This window comes from Lepidochelys olivacea (genome assembly GCF_965140295.1).
Source record: "Lepidochelys olivacea isolate rLepOli2 genome assembly, chromosome: 1".
In the NCBI taxonomy this organism is placed as follows: domain Eukaryota; kingdom Metazoa; phylum Chordata; order Testudines; family Cheloniidae; genus Lepidochelys; species Lepidochelys olivacea.
The window spans coordinates 4,672,382-4,689,274 of record NC_140411.1 but is presented as its reverse complement, the minus strand read 5'-3'; the positions used below and the strand labels follow the sequence as shown (position 1 = coordinate 4,689,274).

General features: G+C 44.9%; 1 protein-coding gene across 1 annotated transcript; it reads right to left on the bottom strand.

Moving 5' to 3' along the window:
- Positions 1-11,163: 11,163 nt before the first annotated feature.
- On the bottom strand, positions 11,164-12,102 carry LOC311515427 (olfactory receptor 52P1-like; the record flags this gene model as incomplete). Its single annotated transcript, XM_084618471.1, has 1 exon — positions 11,164-12,102. The coding sequence occupies one exon, from the start codon at positions 12,100-12,102 to the stop codon at positions 11,164-11,166; it is 939 nt and encodes a 312-aa protein (XP_084474597.1).
- Between the last annotated feature and the right edge of the window lie 4,791 nt (positions 12,103-16,893).

The window sequence follows — 16,893 nt, the reverse complement described above, 5'->3', positions numbered from 1 at the left end:
AATGCATCATAAGTATGCTAATCATATCAAATTAATATCATGAGGAAGAATACGGGGTGCAGTGTAACACAAAGATCAATGGTTCTTTCCATCGATGAAAAGTCTGAAGTTACATAATAAGAACAAGAAGAGTTGGAAACACAACTGAGTAAAGGTTGTGACCCTCAGGCTGCAGTTCTGTGCCTTGCCAGGGCAAAACCCCCTGACACCTTGTGCAAAAGCACTCAGGGCCAAAAAAGGTCCCAGCACTGGCCTTGGACCAACAATCACAAAGAAAAAATTAATGTCGCAGTGCTTCCCACCTGTCCGTGTACATGACGCTCTGTGACACCATGGCACCCAATACCACTCACCTGTCCCTGTACACCCTCTGCCTGACCCATAACCTCCAGCGCTGTCCACCTCTCCATGTAGATCTCCCTCCCTGCCACCACAACCCTCAGTGCTGCCTGCCTGTCCGGGTACACCCCATGCCTGCCCCCACAAACCCTAGCACTGCCCGCCTGCACATATACATCCTGCGCCCTGCCCCACGACCCCCCAATTCAGGCCACTTGTCCATGTAGGTCCCCCAACCCCATAACTTCCAGCCCTGCCACACCGTGATACCCCTCACCCAGGACCAAAACCAGGGGCCAGACCCCACAGCGACAGCTCCCAGAAATATCTCCTCAGACGAGGTTAAAGTTAAAGGGGGAGATCAGCCTGAACTGCCTTTCTGGGGCATAGTGAACCCCAGCAGCAGCTCAGCCTGTCCATGGAAGGAGAGAGGGACAGACCAGGAGGGAGGGAGAGAAGACATGGAGACTAGAAGGAGCCAGTGTGAGTAACTCTGCCTCAAAACAACACAAAGCTTTAACGTATGGCAGCCCGCTAGAAACCCAGACACCCCTTCCTGAGGCTGCCGTTGGGGGATGGTGTGAGAGACACTCTGCTTCAATGCAGTCCACGTTACATTACAGTCTGAGACACCCCCTGCCCCAGGAGGCCTTGTTACGCCTGTTTGGTCTGCGCATTAGGCAGGATGTGCATTCCCCATTTCACCTGATTTTAGGACTCCACACCGCTGTGATCTGGATACTGCATGTCCCCCTGCTCTCCCCCATTGTGTGTTCCCAGATCACCCCGGTGAGATTTCCAACACTGCCTGGTTTCCACTAAGTTAGAAGCATGCTTTTCCTTTTGCTGCCTTTTGCTGCTTCTCGTCCTTTCCAGAACCAGCATGTAGACCTCTCTCTCATCCTGCAAAAATGTTTTATCCTCATTATTTCGAACCTCTAAGCCTGTGAGTTTGATATTTCCTGTCAGTTCTTCTTTGGTCCAAATGAGCTCCCCCATCCATAGCGGCCACAGGACAGCTCCAGTGGAAGTCATTGCAACCTTGTGGCTGGTGAAATTCAGGCGATTCATTTAAGTCTCTGTATGTGGATTTAGGGTATAACACTGGCCCTTTTGGGAGTTTTGTTATTCATCTCAGTGGGACCAGGATTTCACTCTCAGTGTTTAACATTCAACTCCTGGCTGTGAAAATCATGGCTTTTGGTTCAGCGATAGCGCTGGAAAAGGTCTGAAGGAAATCCCCAGTTTATGTGGTGTTCTGAGAGTGGATATGAAAGATGGGGATTCCAAAACACAATATTGTTGTGAACCTTCTGGTAACTAAACTACTCCCTATACATTTGTAGTTCCAGTTTTATTAGGTAAATCCTTTCGTGTTTCTGACAATACTGAACACTTCAAGTCACAGTACTGGTGAATTCCTGCCCAGATGATTTTTGGATTGAATCCTTGAACCCTTCCTGAGCCCTTAGCACTAATTTTAATGCAGAAAAAGTCAACTCACCAAAATCTCACTCAGCAGAGACTGGAAATCTCTTTACGGCAGCAGGAAGGCGGAGCCCTGAGAATCATCATATGAATCTCACAGGTCTGACACTCGGCGTGCCAAACAGCAACCTTTATGATTCCCTGTACAGTCCCTGAAGACTCTCAGGTTGGCCAGGACTCCCGGACAATTCCCTCAGCTCCATCAGCAGTGGAGTGAAGAAATGATTTGCCGATCCCAGGGGTTCAGATTGTCAGGGCAAATTGAGCTTTGCAGACTGTTCAGCCTAGCAATTGACGATGGCTTTCTTTTCAGTGTGTAACGTACTGTCATCTGCACTTTATGTGGCAATGCTCCCACGAGACCAAACCCCATTTTCTATTGATCGCAGCAGCATACCGCTGCACACCACACATGAATTTCTAATGTCCATTTCATTAGCGTCCAAAAAGTCTCTGTTACCCTGGGAAGACCAAATGACATGATCATGAATCGCTGCAAGCCAAAGGACATGGAAAAGTCTTCCTTCTTCCAGGATTCTGGCATCAACAGTATGTGCCAATGTCTTTTGTGAGGTGGATACATGTCTGGCAGCACCCAACCATTTTAATAATTCATCAAATCTCTAAATCAGATAAGAATCAAATGTCACTACTGTGTTGATCTTTCAGAAATCAATGCAGAAACAGGTTGTGCTATCCTGGGTCAGAATTAACACAGTGGGAATTCTCCACTCACTGTTTGATTCCTTCCTTCCTTCCATCCCAGGGCCAAAATGACCTGGAGTTCATCTCACGTGGAATCCCACATTTTACAAGTGAACAGCCATGCAGATTCCCTGAAATATTGCCATGAAGCCATTTCAGTGTGGTGGTATTTTAGGTAGGTGTGCCATGCTGGGGGCATGTCGTGGTGGTAAAGGAATCAAACAACTGCTATACCTGGATCTTTTCTTTGGGACACAGTTCCTCCCCCATACATGTGTCACAGGGACAAATTTGGGCTCTAGAAGGTATGTGTTTGATGTTTTGTCACTCCAAGTTTTCAAACTGGGAGCCATGGAAACTCCTGAATCCTTAGAATAATAGAATATCAGGGTTTGAAGGGACCTCAGGAGGTCATCTAGTCCAACCCCCTGCTCAAAGCAGGACCAATCCCAGCTAAATCATCCCAGCCAGGGCTTTGTCAAGACTGACCTTAAAAACTTCTAAGGAAGTAGATTCCACCACCTCCGTAGGTAATGCATTGCAGTGTTTCACCACCCTCTGAGTGAAAAAGTTTTTCCTAATATCAAACCTAAATCTCCCCCACTGCAACTTGATACCATTACTCCTCGTTCTGTCATCTGCTACCATTGAGAACAGTCTAGAGCCATCCTCTTTGGAACTCCCTTTCAGGTAGTTGAAAGCAGCTATCAAATCCCCCCTCATTCTTCTCTTCCGCAGACTAAACAATCCCAGTTCCCTAAGCCTCTCCTCAGAAGTCGTGTGTTCTAGTCCCCTAGACAAGACTTGGCAACAAGGGCACACTGTTGACTCATATCCAGCTTCTCGTCCACTGTAACCCCTAGGTCATTTTCTGCAGAACTGCTGCCTAGCCATTCGGTCCCTAGTCTGTAGCGGTGCATGGGGTTCTTCCATCCTAAGTGCAGGACTCTGCACTTGTCCTTGTTGAACCTCATCAGATTTATTTTGGCCCAGTCATCTAATTTGTCTAGGGCCCTCTGTATCCTATCCCTACCCTCCAGCATATCTACCTCTCCTCCCAGTTTAGTGTCAACTATCCAGCTGGGCTATCCCTTTTTCACCCCGCTTTCCTGGTGTTTCAATGTCTCCAGGCCTTGCGATCACCCAAAAAAACAGCAACAAACCCAAATTGAGCTACATACAGTCTTACATAAGCCACCCAAGTACAAAAAGCAGAGACCAGCCAATTTCCCAGCTCCTCTTGAATTGTGCAGGGTTCTGTACAATGTAAGGCGATTAGTGGAGTTTGCTGTCCCCTCAATGTGGCAAGTATATGGAACAAGCATGTGTTAACAAAGCTGAGATTTTCCCCAGACACTGAATTCAAAGGAACACTGGTTTAGTGAAAGGGAAAAAAACAACCAAGTTTAACTACAGAAAGACAGCGTTTAAGTGATTATAAGTGATAGTAAACCGATTAAAGCAGATTACCTAGCAAATGATTAAAAACCCAATACTAAGCCTAAAATATTAGATTGGATATGGATTAGCAGTTTTTCACCCTGGCTGGTGATCCAAGCAGTCCACCAGTTTCCATGGAGAGGCAAGAAATCCTAGACTGGGACCAGCACTTCCCCCAGGTTGGTCTTTGTTCCTCAGGTATTCCAAGTTCTCTTTTGTGGGAGGTGAAGCCACTAAATGATGTCACACACCACCATATATAGTTTTAACGGATGATGGAATCTTCTGTTCCAAAAGCAGTTCCCAGTCATGTTAATGGAAAAAATACAGGTACCTAAAATGGAATTCAGTGTCATGTGGTCTGGTCACATGCCGGCACAAGTGCTGCTGAGTCATAGGAGCCATTATCCTTTGGCTGTATGGAGCTTTCTCACCAGATTGGGGATGAGCTTCTCCTAAGGCCTATTGCTTCCCCTAATGGTCCATTTCTTTGAATAGGTCCTTCACCAGCTTTCTAGATTGGAAGCATTTTGCCTGGTGTGCATCACCCACGTGTAACTAAACTTGAAATGCAGATACATAGTCAATATTCATAGCTTCATTTACAAAAATAATACATGCACACAAATAGGATAATCCATTTCAGCACATCCTAACTTTTCCAATGACACGTGACAAGACATATCATGTACAAAATGCATCACATATGTCATAATTATATCATAATCGTACAACCATGGGCAATATGGGGTGCAGTGTCACAACGAGGTTATGAGGAGTATCCCCTCCTAGGCTCTTAAGAGTCAAATGATAGCAATAAAGCACATTAGAAAACATAATCCCAACTCTACATACTGAATTATGGAGTCTAAATTAGTTGTTACCACTCAAGAAAGAGACTTTGGAATCATCATAGAGAGTTCTCAGAAAACATCTGCTAAGCATGCAGCAGCAGTCAAAAAATCTAAGTGAATGTTATTCACCATTAGGAAAGGGGGAGATAAATAGAGAGAAAATATAATGCCACTCTATAAATCCCACACTATGGATACTGTGTGCCGTTCTGGTCATCTCCTCTCAAAAAGTCTATATTAGAAATGGAAAAGTTACAGAGAAGGGCAACAAAGATGATTAGGGATATGGAACAGCTTCTGTTTGAGGAGAAATTAAAAAAACTTGGGACTTTTCAGCTTTCAAAGAGACAACTAGTTCTCGTGTTATGAGATAGAGTAATTAACACTTCCTTCTTCACCTTCTCCACACCAGTCATGGTTCTATAGACTTCTATTGTATTTCCCCTTAGTTGTCTCCTTAAAAGCTGAAAAGTCACAATTACAGTTCTGCAGTTTCACATTGGAGTCTGGTTTTGAAGTTTTTTTGTTGAAGTATGGCAACTTTCAAGTCTGTTATTGAGTGTCCATGGAGATTGAAATGCTTTCCTACTGGTTTTTTAATGTTAAAATTCTTGATGTCCGGTTTGTGTCCATTTATTCTTTTGCGCAGAGACTGTCCGGTTTGGCCAATGTACATGGAGAGGGGCATTGATGGCACATCATGGCATATATTACATTAGGGCATGTGCAGGTGAACAAGCTCCTCATGGTGTGGCTGATGTGGTTAGGTCCTATGATGGTGTCACTTGAGTAGATATGTGGACAGAGTTGGCAACGGGGTTTGTTGCACGGACTGGTTCCTCGGTTAGTGTTTGTGCTCTTTGGTGTGTAGTTGCTGGTGAATATTTGCTTCAGGCTGGGGGGCTGTCTGTAAGTGAGGAATGACCTGTCTCCCAAGGTCTGTGAGAGTGAAGGATTGTCTTCCACAATAAGTTGTAGATCCTTGATGATGTGCTATAAAGGTTTTAGCTAGGAGCTGTAGATGATGGTCAGTGGTGTTCTGTTATTTTCCTTGTTGGGCCTGTCTTGTAGCAGGTGACTTCTGGGTTCCCATCTGGCTCCGTCAATCTCTTTCTTCACTTCATCAGGTGGATATTGTAGTTTTATGAATGCTTGATAGAGATCCTGAAGGTGTTTGTCTCTGTCTGAGGAATTGGAGCAAATGTGGTTGCATTTTAAGGCTTGGCTGTAGACAATGGATCATATGGTATATTCTGGGTGAAAGCTGGAGGCATGTAGGTAAGTATAGCAGTCAGTAGGTTTCTGGTATAGGGTAGTGTTTATGTGACCATCACTTATTTGCACTGTAGTGTCCAGGAAATGGTCTCTTGTGTGGACTGGTCCAGGCTGAGTTTAATGGTGGGATGGAAATTTGTCTGCAGAAGAGAAGAATGAGGGGGGATTTGATAGCTGCTTTCAACTACCTGACAGGTGGTTCTAGAGAGGATGGTTCTAGACTATTCTCAGTGGTAGAAGAGGACAGGAGAAGGAGTAATGGTCTCAAGTTGCAGTGGGGGAGGTTTAGGTTTGATATTAGGAAAAACTTTTTCACTCGGAGGGTGGTGAAACACTGGAATGCGTTACCTAGGGAGGTGGTAGAATCTCCTTCCTTAGAAGTTTTTAAGGTCAGGCTTGCCAAAGCCCTGGCTGGGATGATTTAATTGGGGATTGCTCCTCTTTTGAGCAGGGGGTTGGACTAGATGACCTCCTGAGGTCCCTTCCAACCCTGATATTCTATGATTCTATGATTTATTGAGTTCACAGGTAGGAAATTATCTTGCTTTTTCTCATAGGCTAAAAGCTGGTTCCATACTAATCTGTAGAAAGCCCTATGATCATTGTCTGCTTTCTGAGGAAACTGCTAACGCTGTCCAGCCTGTGAGCCTTTGGGTACAGAGTATCCCTTTACTTGGGTTGGTGGGCTACCCTTTAGCCGGATGGCAACAAGACTGTGATTTCCTTCCTTGCTACTTTATTTTTCTTCTGCTGATAATAGTTCCCCTTAATTGATTAAGCCACTTAAAGTTGGTATGGGCAACCTCCACATTTGCATATTATCTATCTATCTATCTATCTATCTATCTATCTACTGTATATTCCACTCTGTGCATCTGATGAAGTGGGTTTTAGCCCACAAAAGCTTATGCCCAAAAAAATTGGTTAGTCTGTATGGTGCCACAAGTACTCCTCGTTCTTTCTGCAGATACAGACGAACACGGCTACTACCCTGAAACATGAATCTGAGATGTGCTACCAAACATTTGATGCCCTCAAATTGTGAGGAGTGATTTTGGATTTAAGCCAAAGAGTTACTTGGCTGAGTGCCTGCCTGGTCAAGCTGTAGCTTGGGTCTGCCCCCTCCAGCGCTGTGTGTCTCTTGTCTGGCTGCCTGTCTCCATAAGCCCAGCTGGCTCCCGGTTGGCCGGTCAGGTCAGATGGGAGATATCAAACCACACCCCCTTCAATACATTGCCCTGGGCCATCACCGAAACCACTCATGTGAAAGCCAGGCCTTGGGTTTGACCCGCAGTCTCATTGTGATCACTTAGGAGAGAGGCTACAGTGTCTACACTCTGGGGCACTGTCCCTGCATCAGCCACTTCCCTGACCTGCTAATCAAGGCATGGCGTTCAAACCACAAGCTGTTTATTAAACAGAAACCATAAGTAAATAAAGAAAATAAAGAAAAAAATATAAGGAAAATGTTAAGGGAAACAAGGAACCCACCGTATGGGCACATGAAACGTCACAGACAGCTGTCTCTGGGGCGTAAGAAAAGTTCACGGTCTGCTCCTCACTTGTCCCAGGATCCACTCTGGCTGTGCTGGGGTGATACCGCAGGTAAGACACCCGCTCTGGCAGTGCCCACACGCCCTCGGGCTCTAGGTGGCAGGACCCTTCTTCCCATCATTCTGCCCTCCCATCAGGTTCACATCCCCCCTTCTGAGTCCAGCCTTCAAGGCCATCTTCTCTGGTGACGTCTCCCTGTGTTAGGCCCTCTGCCTATGGCCCCACCTTGCTCTCCTCAGCTGCTTCTTGTGCTTGGCTGCCATTTTACTTGTGGCACAGCTGGCCTCCACTATCCTGGCTCTGGCCCCACGGCTCAGCCCTGGTTCCCCGTTGGCGCAGCTGGTCTGTGCTGACCCAGCTCCCGGTTCTGGTCTGTTTCAGCTGCAGCTCCCCAGCTCAGCCTGAGCTCTGCTTCTCTGCCTCCAGCCCAGCTCTGGTTCTTCTGGCTCAGTGCTGCTTCCCTGGCTCCAGCCCAGATCTGCATCCTGGGCTGCTTCTCTGGTCTTCTGGATCTGGCTGGCCTGTGGTTGTCAGATTTCTACTGCATTAATAGCCCAAAGTCACTCAAAAACTAACGTAAAAGTAGCCCAATCACTTTCTTCAACCAAAGAAATCTATTTCTTGAAAAAAAGGTTTCTTTTATTAACACATTGATCTATACATTGAGTAAAAAATGAAAGCTTTTTTTAGATGCCCAGTACAGATTTGATTAAAAGAAAAATACAAGCCCCAGCAAGAGTTGGTCCATGTGAGGATGTGACACTCTGACAAAATTTCACGTTAAGCAGTTGTATATCCAGAGGAGGAATATGGATGTGCCCCTCTCCTATGACTATGGAGAAGCAGGATCAATGGCTGATTGCAAAGGGGGAGGGGCATTTAGGGGTAATGTATATGGGGATGTGTATTGTATTGGGAATGCATGCAATCCTGCAATATAACACTAGGAGGCAAAATCCTTCCAGTGTATGACCAAATTATGAACTTCTATACACTACCACCTGGCTGATGGTGCACCAATGGATCAGTGAACTTAATCGTTGTAAACAATCGAACCAGCACCTACTACCCCATACCGTACTAAGTAGTTGAACTGGTTTGGATAATACCAAATTTCACTGCAGATATTCAGTGGACACACAATATGGACAAAAGTACACAAAGATTACAAGAGCAACTTGCTGCAAGCGCCAACAGTTGGACACACTTACAATACTCACTACAGGATGGTGCTGACAAACTTTTAACCCTATCAAAGGAGGAGAAGCAGTGTTTTCGGTGGTGGCCAGGATGTTGGACCGTACTGCAGTGGTCAGGACTCTCAGTGTCGCTGTGGATTATCATAGCAGCTGGTGTGTTGTTAACTGTATTTGTGTTACGTTGCATATGGAAACGATCAAGGGGGGCCCACCCGCTAGCAAACAGCCACTAATTATAACCTATAACCTATAAGTAATGTAGTAAGCCCCTCCCCCCCCAGCCCCAGTGTAGTGGGTGTAGTGTTAGGGGAGGGGGTGTAGTGTTAGGGGAGGGATCGCTCAGTGGTTTGAGCATTGGCCTGCTAATCCCAGGGTTGTGAGTTCAATCCTTGAGGGGGCCATTTAGGGATCTGGGGCAAAAATTGAGGATTGGTCCTGCTTTGAGCTGGGGGTTGGACTAGATGACCTCCTGAGGTCCCTTCCAACCCTGATAGTCTATGATATAGATGTAAAGACCTGTACTTTAAGAATTTAGGTATATGTTTATTATTTAGCTAGTTATAGAGATATAAAAGAAAGACTCTGTGTAAGGGCCTTTTTCTTACTGTGACAGTCTGAGGCCCTGTTCTTGGGCTAAGGCCTTTGGCTAAGCAACAGAGGCAGCCATAAGCTGGGAAGCGACCGGTCACCTCCTCACATTCCAAATTAGTCACATAGAAATAAGGCAATCTGGGGCTGTTAGGAAGGTGATCCGATCTATCACCTCCCGAGAAAGGGAAGTGCCTATAAGATGTAAAAGGAAATTGAGGTTGATAGCTTTCTGTTTGGTAAGACCTCACTTATCAATAGACACAGCTGGGAAACCTTTATGTCTTTATAGATGTAGTTGTGAAATCCTCACTTCTGTATTGTTTTGAAATTAGAATTCCCACTTTGCTATTGTTTATTGGCATGGTCTCTGTCTGGTTCTGTGATTGTTTCTGTCTGCTGTATAATTAATTTTGCTGGGTGTAAACTAATTAAGGTGGTGGGATATAATTGGTTGGCTAATCATGTTACAATATGTTAGGATTGGTTAGGTAAGTAGAATGATTGGTTAAGGTATAGCTAAGAATATTACTTTATAAATTAGGGGCAAACAGGAAGTAAGTTGGGATTCCAAAATAAGCAAAAAGGAATTTGGATTTAAGCTTGCTGGAAGTTCACCCCAATAAACATTGAATTGTTTGCACCTTCGGACTTTGGGTATTGTTGTTCTCTGTTCATGCGAGAAGGACCAGGGAAGTGGGAGAGAGAAGGAATAAGCTCTCTAACAGTCCACATTAGCAGAAAAGCTGTAAGATGAAAAGCAAATTCAAAATCAAACATCCAGCATTGATACATGTATCTTGACTGAGTGTTAGCAAACGTTTCAAACAAAACACTGAAAATGATGGTGTTAAAAATGGCCCCAAAATAGCCCAAAACATATGTAGTTTAAAAACAACAACATTATTGTATTTATTTCTTATAGCATTCAGTGATGGTATTGAATATTAGTCTCTAGAAGGCAACATTTCACCCTTGCTCCCTGTGTTGGAAGTAGAATGCTTCTGCTGCTGGTCATATATCAGCAGTTACCAGAGCAATCTTTTCTTTCTCTGGTGGAAAATGTTCACAACACATTTTGTGTTCTTGCCTGTATGCCCTAACATTAAGAATGTTTTCTAAAAGTTCCTCTTGCATCTTGTTGCACAGTTTTGTTTTTATCAAGTTTATCTGAGAAAACAGTCTTTCAACTGCAGCATTGCTAATGTGTAGCAACAGCAATGAAAGAGCAAGCAAGCCAAGTTGACTAAAGTCTTTGTCCCGAGGAGCATCCATGTGTTTGAGACCTTCAATCCAAAAGGGCTCTACTTGGTTGTTCTGAGTATGAGGCCAGTGAACTATAGACAAAACTCAACCCTGTTGCTCCAACAGTTCAAGGTCTCCACAAAACAATCACAAAAATGACATACTGGCCAATCTAGGTCACGATGGGCTGAGCACAATAGACTTTAGCACTGTAAGGGTGGGTGGGGTTGGGGGCTGACAAGCGATGCTGAAGGAGATCAGGTGATGATCAGAGAGAGAGAATTTAGTAACAGAGAGGTTTGTGCAGAGCAGAGCTTTGTGATGGAGTGATAAAATGTTAGGTGTGAGGAACTTCTCAGACTGTGAACTTCCACAATGCTGAGAACAGCCAAACTAGAAGATAGCATCCTTGGTTACCAGGGAGAGCTCCTTTCCCACTCTTGTCTGGCAGGTTTAAATTCAGTGGCCCCAGCTGATCACCTTCTGCAGGTGTATTTGCCCACTTTGTCACGAAGCTCTTTGGTTTTGACCCCATAAATGATAGGGTTGAGCACGGGAGGGACAAGGAAGAAGAGGTCAGCCAAGATGATGTGAACATGGGGAGGGATGGCCTGACCGAAGCGATGTGTCAGAATGGTGAAGAGGACGGACGTATAAGATGTCAGCATCACACAGATGTGGGCTGTGCAGGTATTAAGAGCTTTCTGATGGGCTTTCTTGGAGGAGATTCTTAGGACGGCCCTGGTGATCAGACTGTAGGACACGGCAATGAGCATCAGGTCTGACCCCATGACTACAAAGGCCACCATCAAGCCATATGTCCTGTTGACAGTGGTGTCCGCACACGACATCTTCACCACAGCTATGTGCTCACAGTGCGTGTGGGGGATAATGCGGTTGGCACAGAATGGCTGCCTGCTTAGAATCAGGGGCAGGGGAAGTACTAGGAGAACAGCTCTTATCAAACCTATGAGCCCTAACATAGCTATGCGTGTGTTGGTGAGGATCGTGGAGTATCTCAGAGGGTGACATATGGCAACGTAGCGATCAAAGGCCATAGCCATGAGTATGGCTGAGTGCAGAGCAGAAACCGCGTGAAGGAAGAACATCTGGGTGAGGCAGCCACCCACAGTAATAACTTTTAAATTGAACCAAAATATAAACAGTGCCTTCGGCATGATGGAAGTAGTCGTGCCAATGTCTGTGAGTGCCAGCATGCAGAGCAGCAGGTACATTGGCTTGTGCAGGGTCTGGTTTTTGCCTATGACAAACAGAAGTGTGAAATTTCCCAACATTCCAATAAAGTAAAATGTAGAGAAAGGGATGGACATCCATAGGTGCTCAGCTTCCAGGCCAGGGATGCCTGTTAGGATGAATGATGAAGAGACAGAGTGTGTGAGGTTGATTCCTGCCATGAGGTGGTCGATGCATCGATCAGGTTCAGAAATGCTCAAGGTGCCTGTAATGGTAGGGAAACATAATGAAGTGGGTTACATACTTTATTACACATAGTACAGTAAATATGTTGTAGTTATTACCAGTCTAGAAAGGGAGATGAGCAGTGAGTTGCAAATATTTACAGATGACACCAAATTATTTAGGTCAGAGTCAAGTCCAGAGATGTCCTCACAGGGAGATCACCAAGCCAGGTGAATGGGCAGTATGATGGCAGATGAACTTGAATGTAGATACCTGCAGCATGTATGCCCATTGGAGGGAAAAACTTGAACTCCTCAAACACCTAACAAAGTTCTAATTTAACTGTATGAACTCAGGACAGGGACCTGGGTGTTATGGTACACAGCTGTGTGACCCTTCTCACAGTGCAATCACACACAGAAATTGAACAAAATATTAGGATCCAGGAGGAGTGCAATGAAGAATCATACAGAAAATACAATGCCATGAGGTCATTGACTCAACGTTTCACTCTCCTCTAGACTCTTCTGTGTAGTACTAGGCACCCCGTCACAGGATATTGCAGAACGAGAAGGGTTTAGGCAGGGGCAATCAGAAGATTCAAAGACCAAGGAAACTCGCATAAGGAGAGAGGTTGAAAAGACTGCGATTGTTACCTTACAAATGAGATGAATTAGTGGGGATATGAGAAAAGTCTGTAAAATACATTCTGGTATAGAACAGATCCAGAATGTGTTCTCCCTGTTTCATAACACAAGATCAAGTGGACATTCAATTAAACAGAATTGTGGCAAATTCAAAAAAGATAAAAAAGGATTTTTCTTTATTCAGTGCCTAACTAGACCGAGGAACGCATTGCCACAAGAGATAGTTGAGCTGTGAACTATGTAAAAATCAGGAAGGGGAGGGACATTTGTATGGACAGTAAGACTATCCAGCTGCAATAGTTACAACTAAATAAATATTTTAGAAAACCTATCCACTCACATGTTTCAGGGTAAAAACCAATCACTGGCTGTTCTGCAGCTTGTGGGGCTGTCTCTATCAGAGAAGGACACTGGACCAGATGGACCACAGGTCAGATCCACGATGCAGTTCCTCTGTTGGAAAAGAGCCACACTTCCCTCATGGAAACAGACATTATCATGCTGGTCTATGGAAGGGCACAGGGGTATTGGTATTTAGGGCTACAGGCCCGCATCTCTGTTACTATCCTTGGTTTTTTTGTTTGTTTGTTTTTGGTGAGACACTTTCGTGCAGGCACCCAGCTTTGTCTGAGACAGAAGATACAGTTGTTAACTGACAAGTGTAAGCAGAGTCTTGGTAGCCACTCAGTTGCTAACCCTTCCCATTCCTGAAGATAACTGAAATTTGCAGATTACACAAACATTGAGAGATTGTAAAAAATAAAGAGGACAGGTCATTGTTTCAGAGCAATCTGGATTGGTTGGGAAACTGGTCTGAAGAAACAATGTACTCTAAAATAGCTGTGTAGATACCTGCATATAGGAAAAATGAGTGTAAATGATGCTTACCTGATGGGGGACACACGTGGGAAGCACCAAGACTATGTAGAAGATTTGGGGGCATGAAGGGATAATTAGCTAAACATGAGCTCCCAGTGTGACCATGTGGCCAACGAACCAATATGATCCTTGGATATTAAGTAGGGGAATCTAAGGAGAGGTAGAGAATTTATTTTAGCTCTATATTTGCTAATGGTGTGACTGCGGCTGGAATCCTCTGTCAAGTTTTGGTGTCCATGATTAAAGATGGGTGTTGATATGTTGAAGAGGGTTCAGAGAAGAGTCAGAACAATTCATAGAATCATAGAATCATAGAATATCAGGGTTGGAAGGGACCCCAGAAGGTCATCTAGTCCAACCCCTTGCTCAAAGCAGGACCAATTCCGAGTTAAATCATCCCAGCCAGGGCTTTGTCAAGCCTGACCTTACAAACCTCTAAGGAAGGAGATTCTACCACCTCCCTAGGTAACGCATTCCAGTGTTTCACCACCCTCTTAGTGAAAAAGTTTTTCCTAATATCCAATCTAAACCTTCCCCACTGCAACTTGAGACCATTACTCCTCGTTCTGTCATCTGCTACCATTGAGAACAGTCTAGAGCCATCCTCTTTGGAACCCCCTTTCAGGTAGTTGAAAGCAGCTATCAAATCCCCCCTCATTCTTCTCTTCTGCAGGCTAAAAAATCCCAGCTCCCTCAGCCTCTCCTCATAACTCATGTGTTCCAGTCCCCTAATCATTTTTGTTGCCCTTCGCTGGACTCTCTCCAATTTATCCACATCCTTCTTGAAGTGTGGGGCCCAAAACTGGACACAGTACTCCAGATGAGGCCTCACCAATGTCGAATAGAGGGGAACGATCACGTCCCTCGATCTGCTCGCTATGCCCCTACTTATCCATCCCAAAATGCCATTGGCCTTCTTGGCAACAAGGGCACACTGCTGACTCATATCCAGCTTCTCGTCCACTGTCACCCCTAGGTCCTTTTCCGCAGAACTGCTGCCTAGCCATTCGGTCCCTAGTCTGTAGCTGTGCATTGGGTTCTTCCGTCCTAAGTGCAGGACCCTGCACTTATCCTTATTGAACCTCATCAGATTTCTTTTGGCCCAATCCTCCAATTTGTCTAGGTCTTTCTGTATCCTATCCCTTCCCTCCAGCGTATCTACCACTCCTCCCAGTTTAGTATCATCCGCAAATTTGCTGAGAGTGCAATCCACACCATCCTCCAGATCATTTATGAAGATATTGAACAAAACCGGCCCCAGGACCGACCCTTGGGGTGCTCCACTTGATACCGGCTGCCAACTAGATATGGAGCCATTGATCACTACCCGTTGAGCCCGACAATCTAGCCAGCTTTCTACCCACTTTATAGTGCATTCATCCAGCCCATACTTCCTTAACTTGCTGACAAGAATACTGTGGGAGACCGTGTCAAAAGCTTTGCTAAAGTCAAGAAACAATACATCCACTGCTTTCCCTTCATCCACAGAACCAGTAATCTCATCATAAAAGACGATTAGATTAGTCAGGCATGACCTTCCCTTGGTGAATCCATGCTGGCTGTTCCTGATCACTTTCCTCTCATGCAAGTGCTTCAGGATTGATTCTTTGAGGACCTGCTCCATGATTTTTCCAGGGACTGAAGTGAGGCTGACTGGCCTGTAGTTCCCAGGATCCTCCTTCTTCCCTTTTTTAAAGACTGGCACTACATTAGCCTTTTTCCAGTCATCCGGGACTTCCCCGGTTCGCCATGAGTTTTCAAAGATAATGGCCAATGGCTCTGCAATCACAGCCGCCAATTCCTTCAGCACTCTCGGATGCAACTCGTCCGGCCCCATGGACTTGTGCACGTCCAGCTTTTCTAAATAGTCCCTAACCACCTCTATCTCCACAGAGGGCTGGCCATCTCTTCACCATTTTGTGATGCCCAGCGCAGCAGTCTGGGAGCTGACCTTGTTAGTGAAAACAGAGGCAAAAAAAGCATTGAGTACATTAGCTTTTTCCACATCAATTAATTATTAAATGATTGGAAAACCTGCCTTATACTGCATTTTGGTGACATCCTCAAGCTGGTTATGTCATCCCCCTATCCACCTACGCCTGGGTTCCTTATATCTTGTTACAGCAGCACCTGGGGCTGTCACTGCCAGAGAGAGGACAACGGACTAGACCATAGGTCTGATCCACAATGCCATTCCTATGTTGGAAAGGAGCTAAGATTCTCCCATGGAAAAAGACATTATCATGCTGGGCTATGAATTTGCGCTTAACGGAATGGGCACAAAGGGCACAAGGGTCTTGGTATTTAGGGTTACAGGCCTGCACCTCTGTTACGCCCCTTGTGTCTTTTGTTGAGACATTTTCTTGCAGGCACCCAGCTTTGTCTGGGGCTATGTTCAGAAAAGAATCACAAGAATTAGTAAAAGATTAGAAAACCTGATTATAGTGATAGACTTAAAGATCTTAATCTATTTCATTTAACAAAGATGTCAAGGGATGACTTGATAACAGTCAATAATTACCTACACGGGGAATCAATATATAATAATATGCTTTTCAGGTTCGTATACGGAGGTGTAAGAGGATTCAATGGCTGGATGTTGAAGTTAAAGGAATTCTGACTGGAAATAAGGTGGACATTTTTAAATGGTGAGACTAATTAACCACTGGAACACGTTACCAAAGGTCTTGGTGGATTCTTCACCACTGAGAATTTTTAAATGAAGGCTGGATGTTTCTCTAAAAGATCTGCTCTAGGAATACTTTCGGGGTTATATTATACAGGCCTCTGTTAAACAGGCTAGAGGATCACAATGGTCCCTTCTGCCCTTGGAATTGCTGAATATGTCCCCAGGAGTCAGCTGGAGATATTACCTGTGCAAGCTCATGGCTGAGTTTACTGAAGGCAGTTTTTCTATTTGTGACCATGTTGCATTTAGCCCTCTGAGGAGAAAATCTTATGTGACTGCGGCCCCTTGGAAATGTATATTTCGCAGGGCTGAGGGATCCCATGAGGTACTGCATGGATGAATGCATTAGTGAAAAAAATAATGACTTGAGCCAATAAAATCTCCGGTCTGAGGAATGAATTGACAACCCTCACCATGAATGACTAATGGAGCTGTCTAGTAAATGGTCCCAGAGCATCCTGGATTGAATATCTCTGTCCTAGTGCCCCACTGTTTCAGTCAGCTACCAGTGGTTTGTGCACATGGCAGCTGTATTTATCTAGGCCCTCACATATCCCAGAGTTGCCCAATCT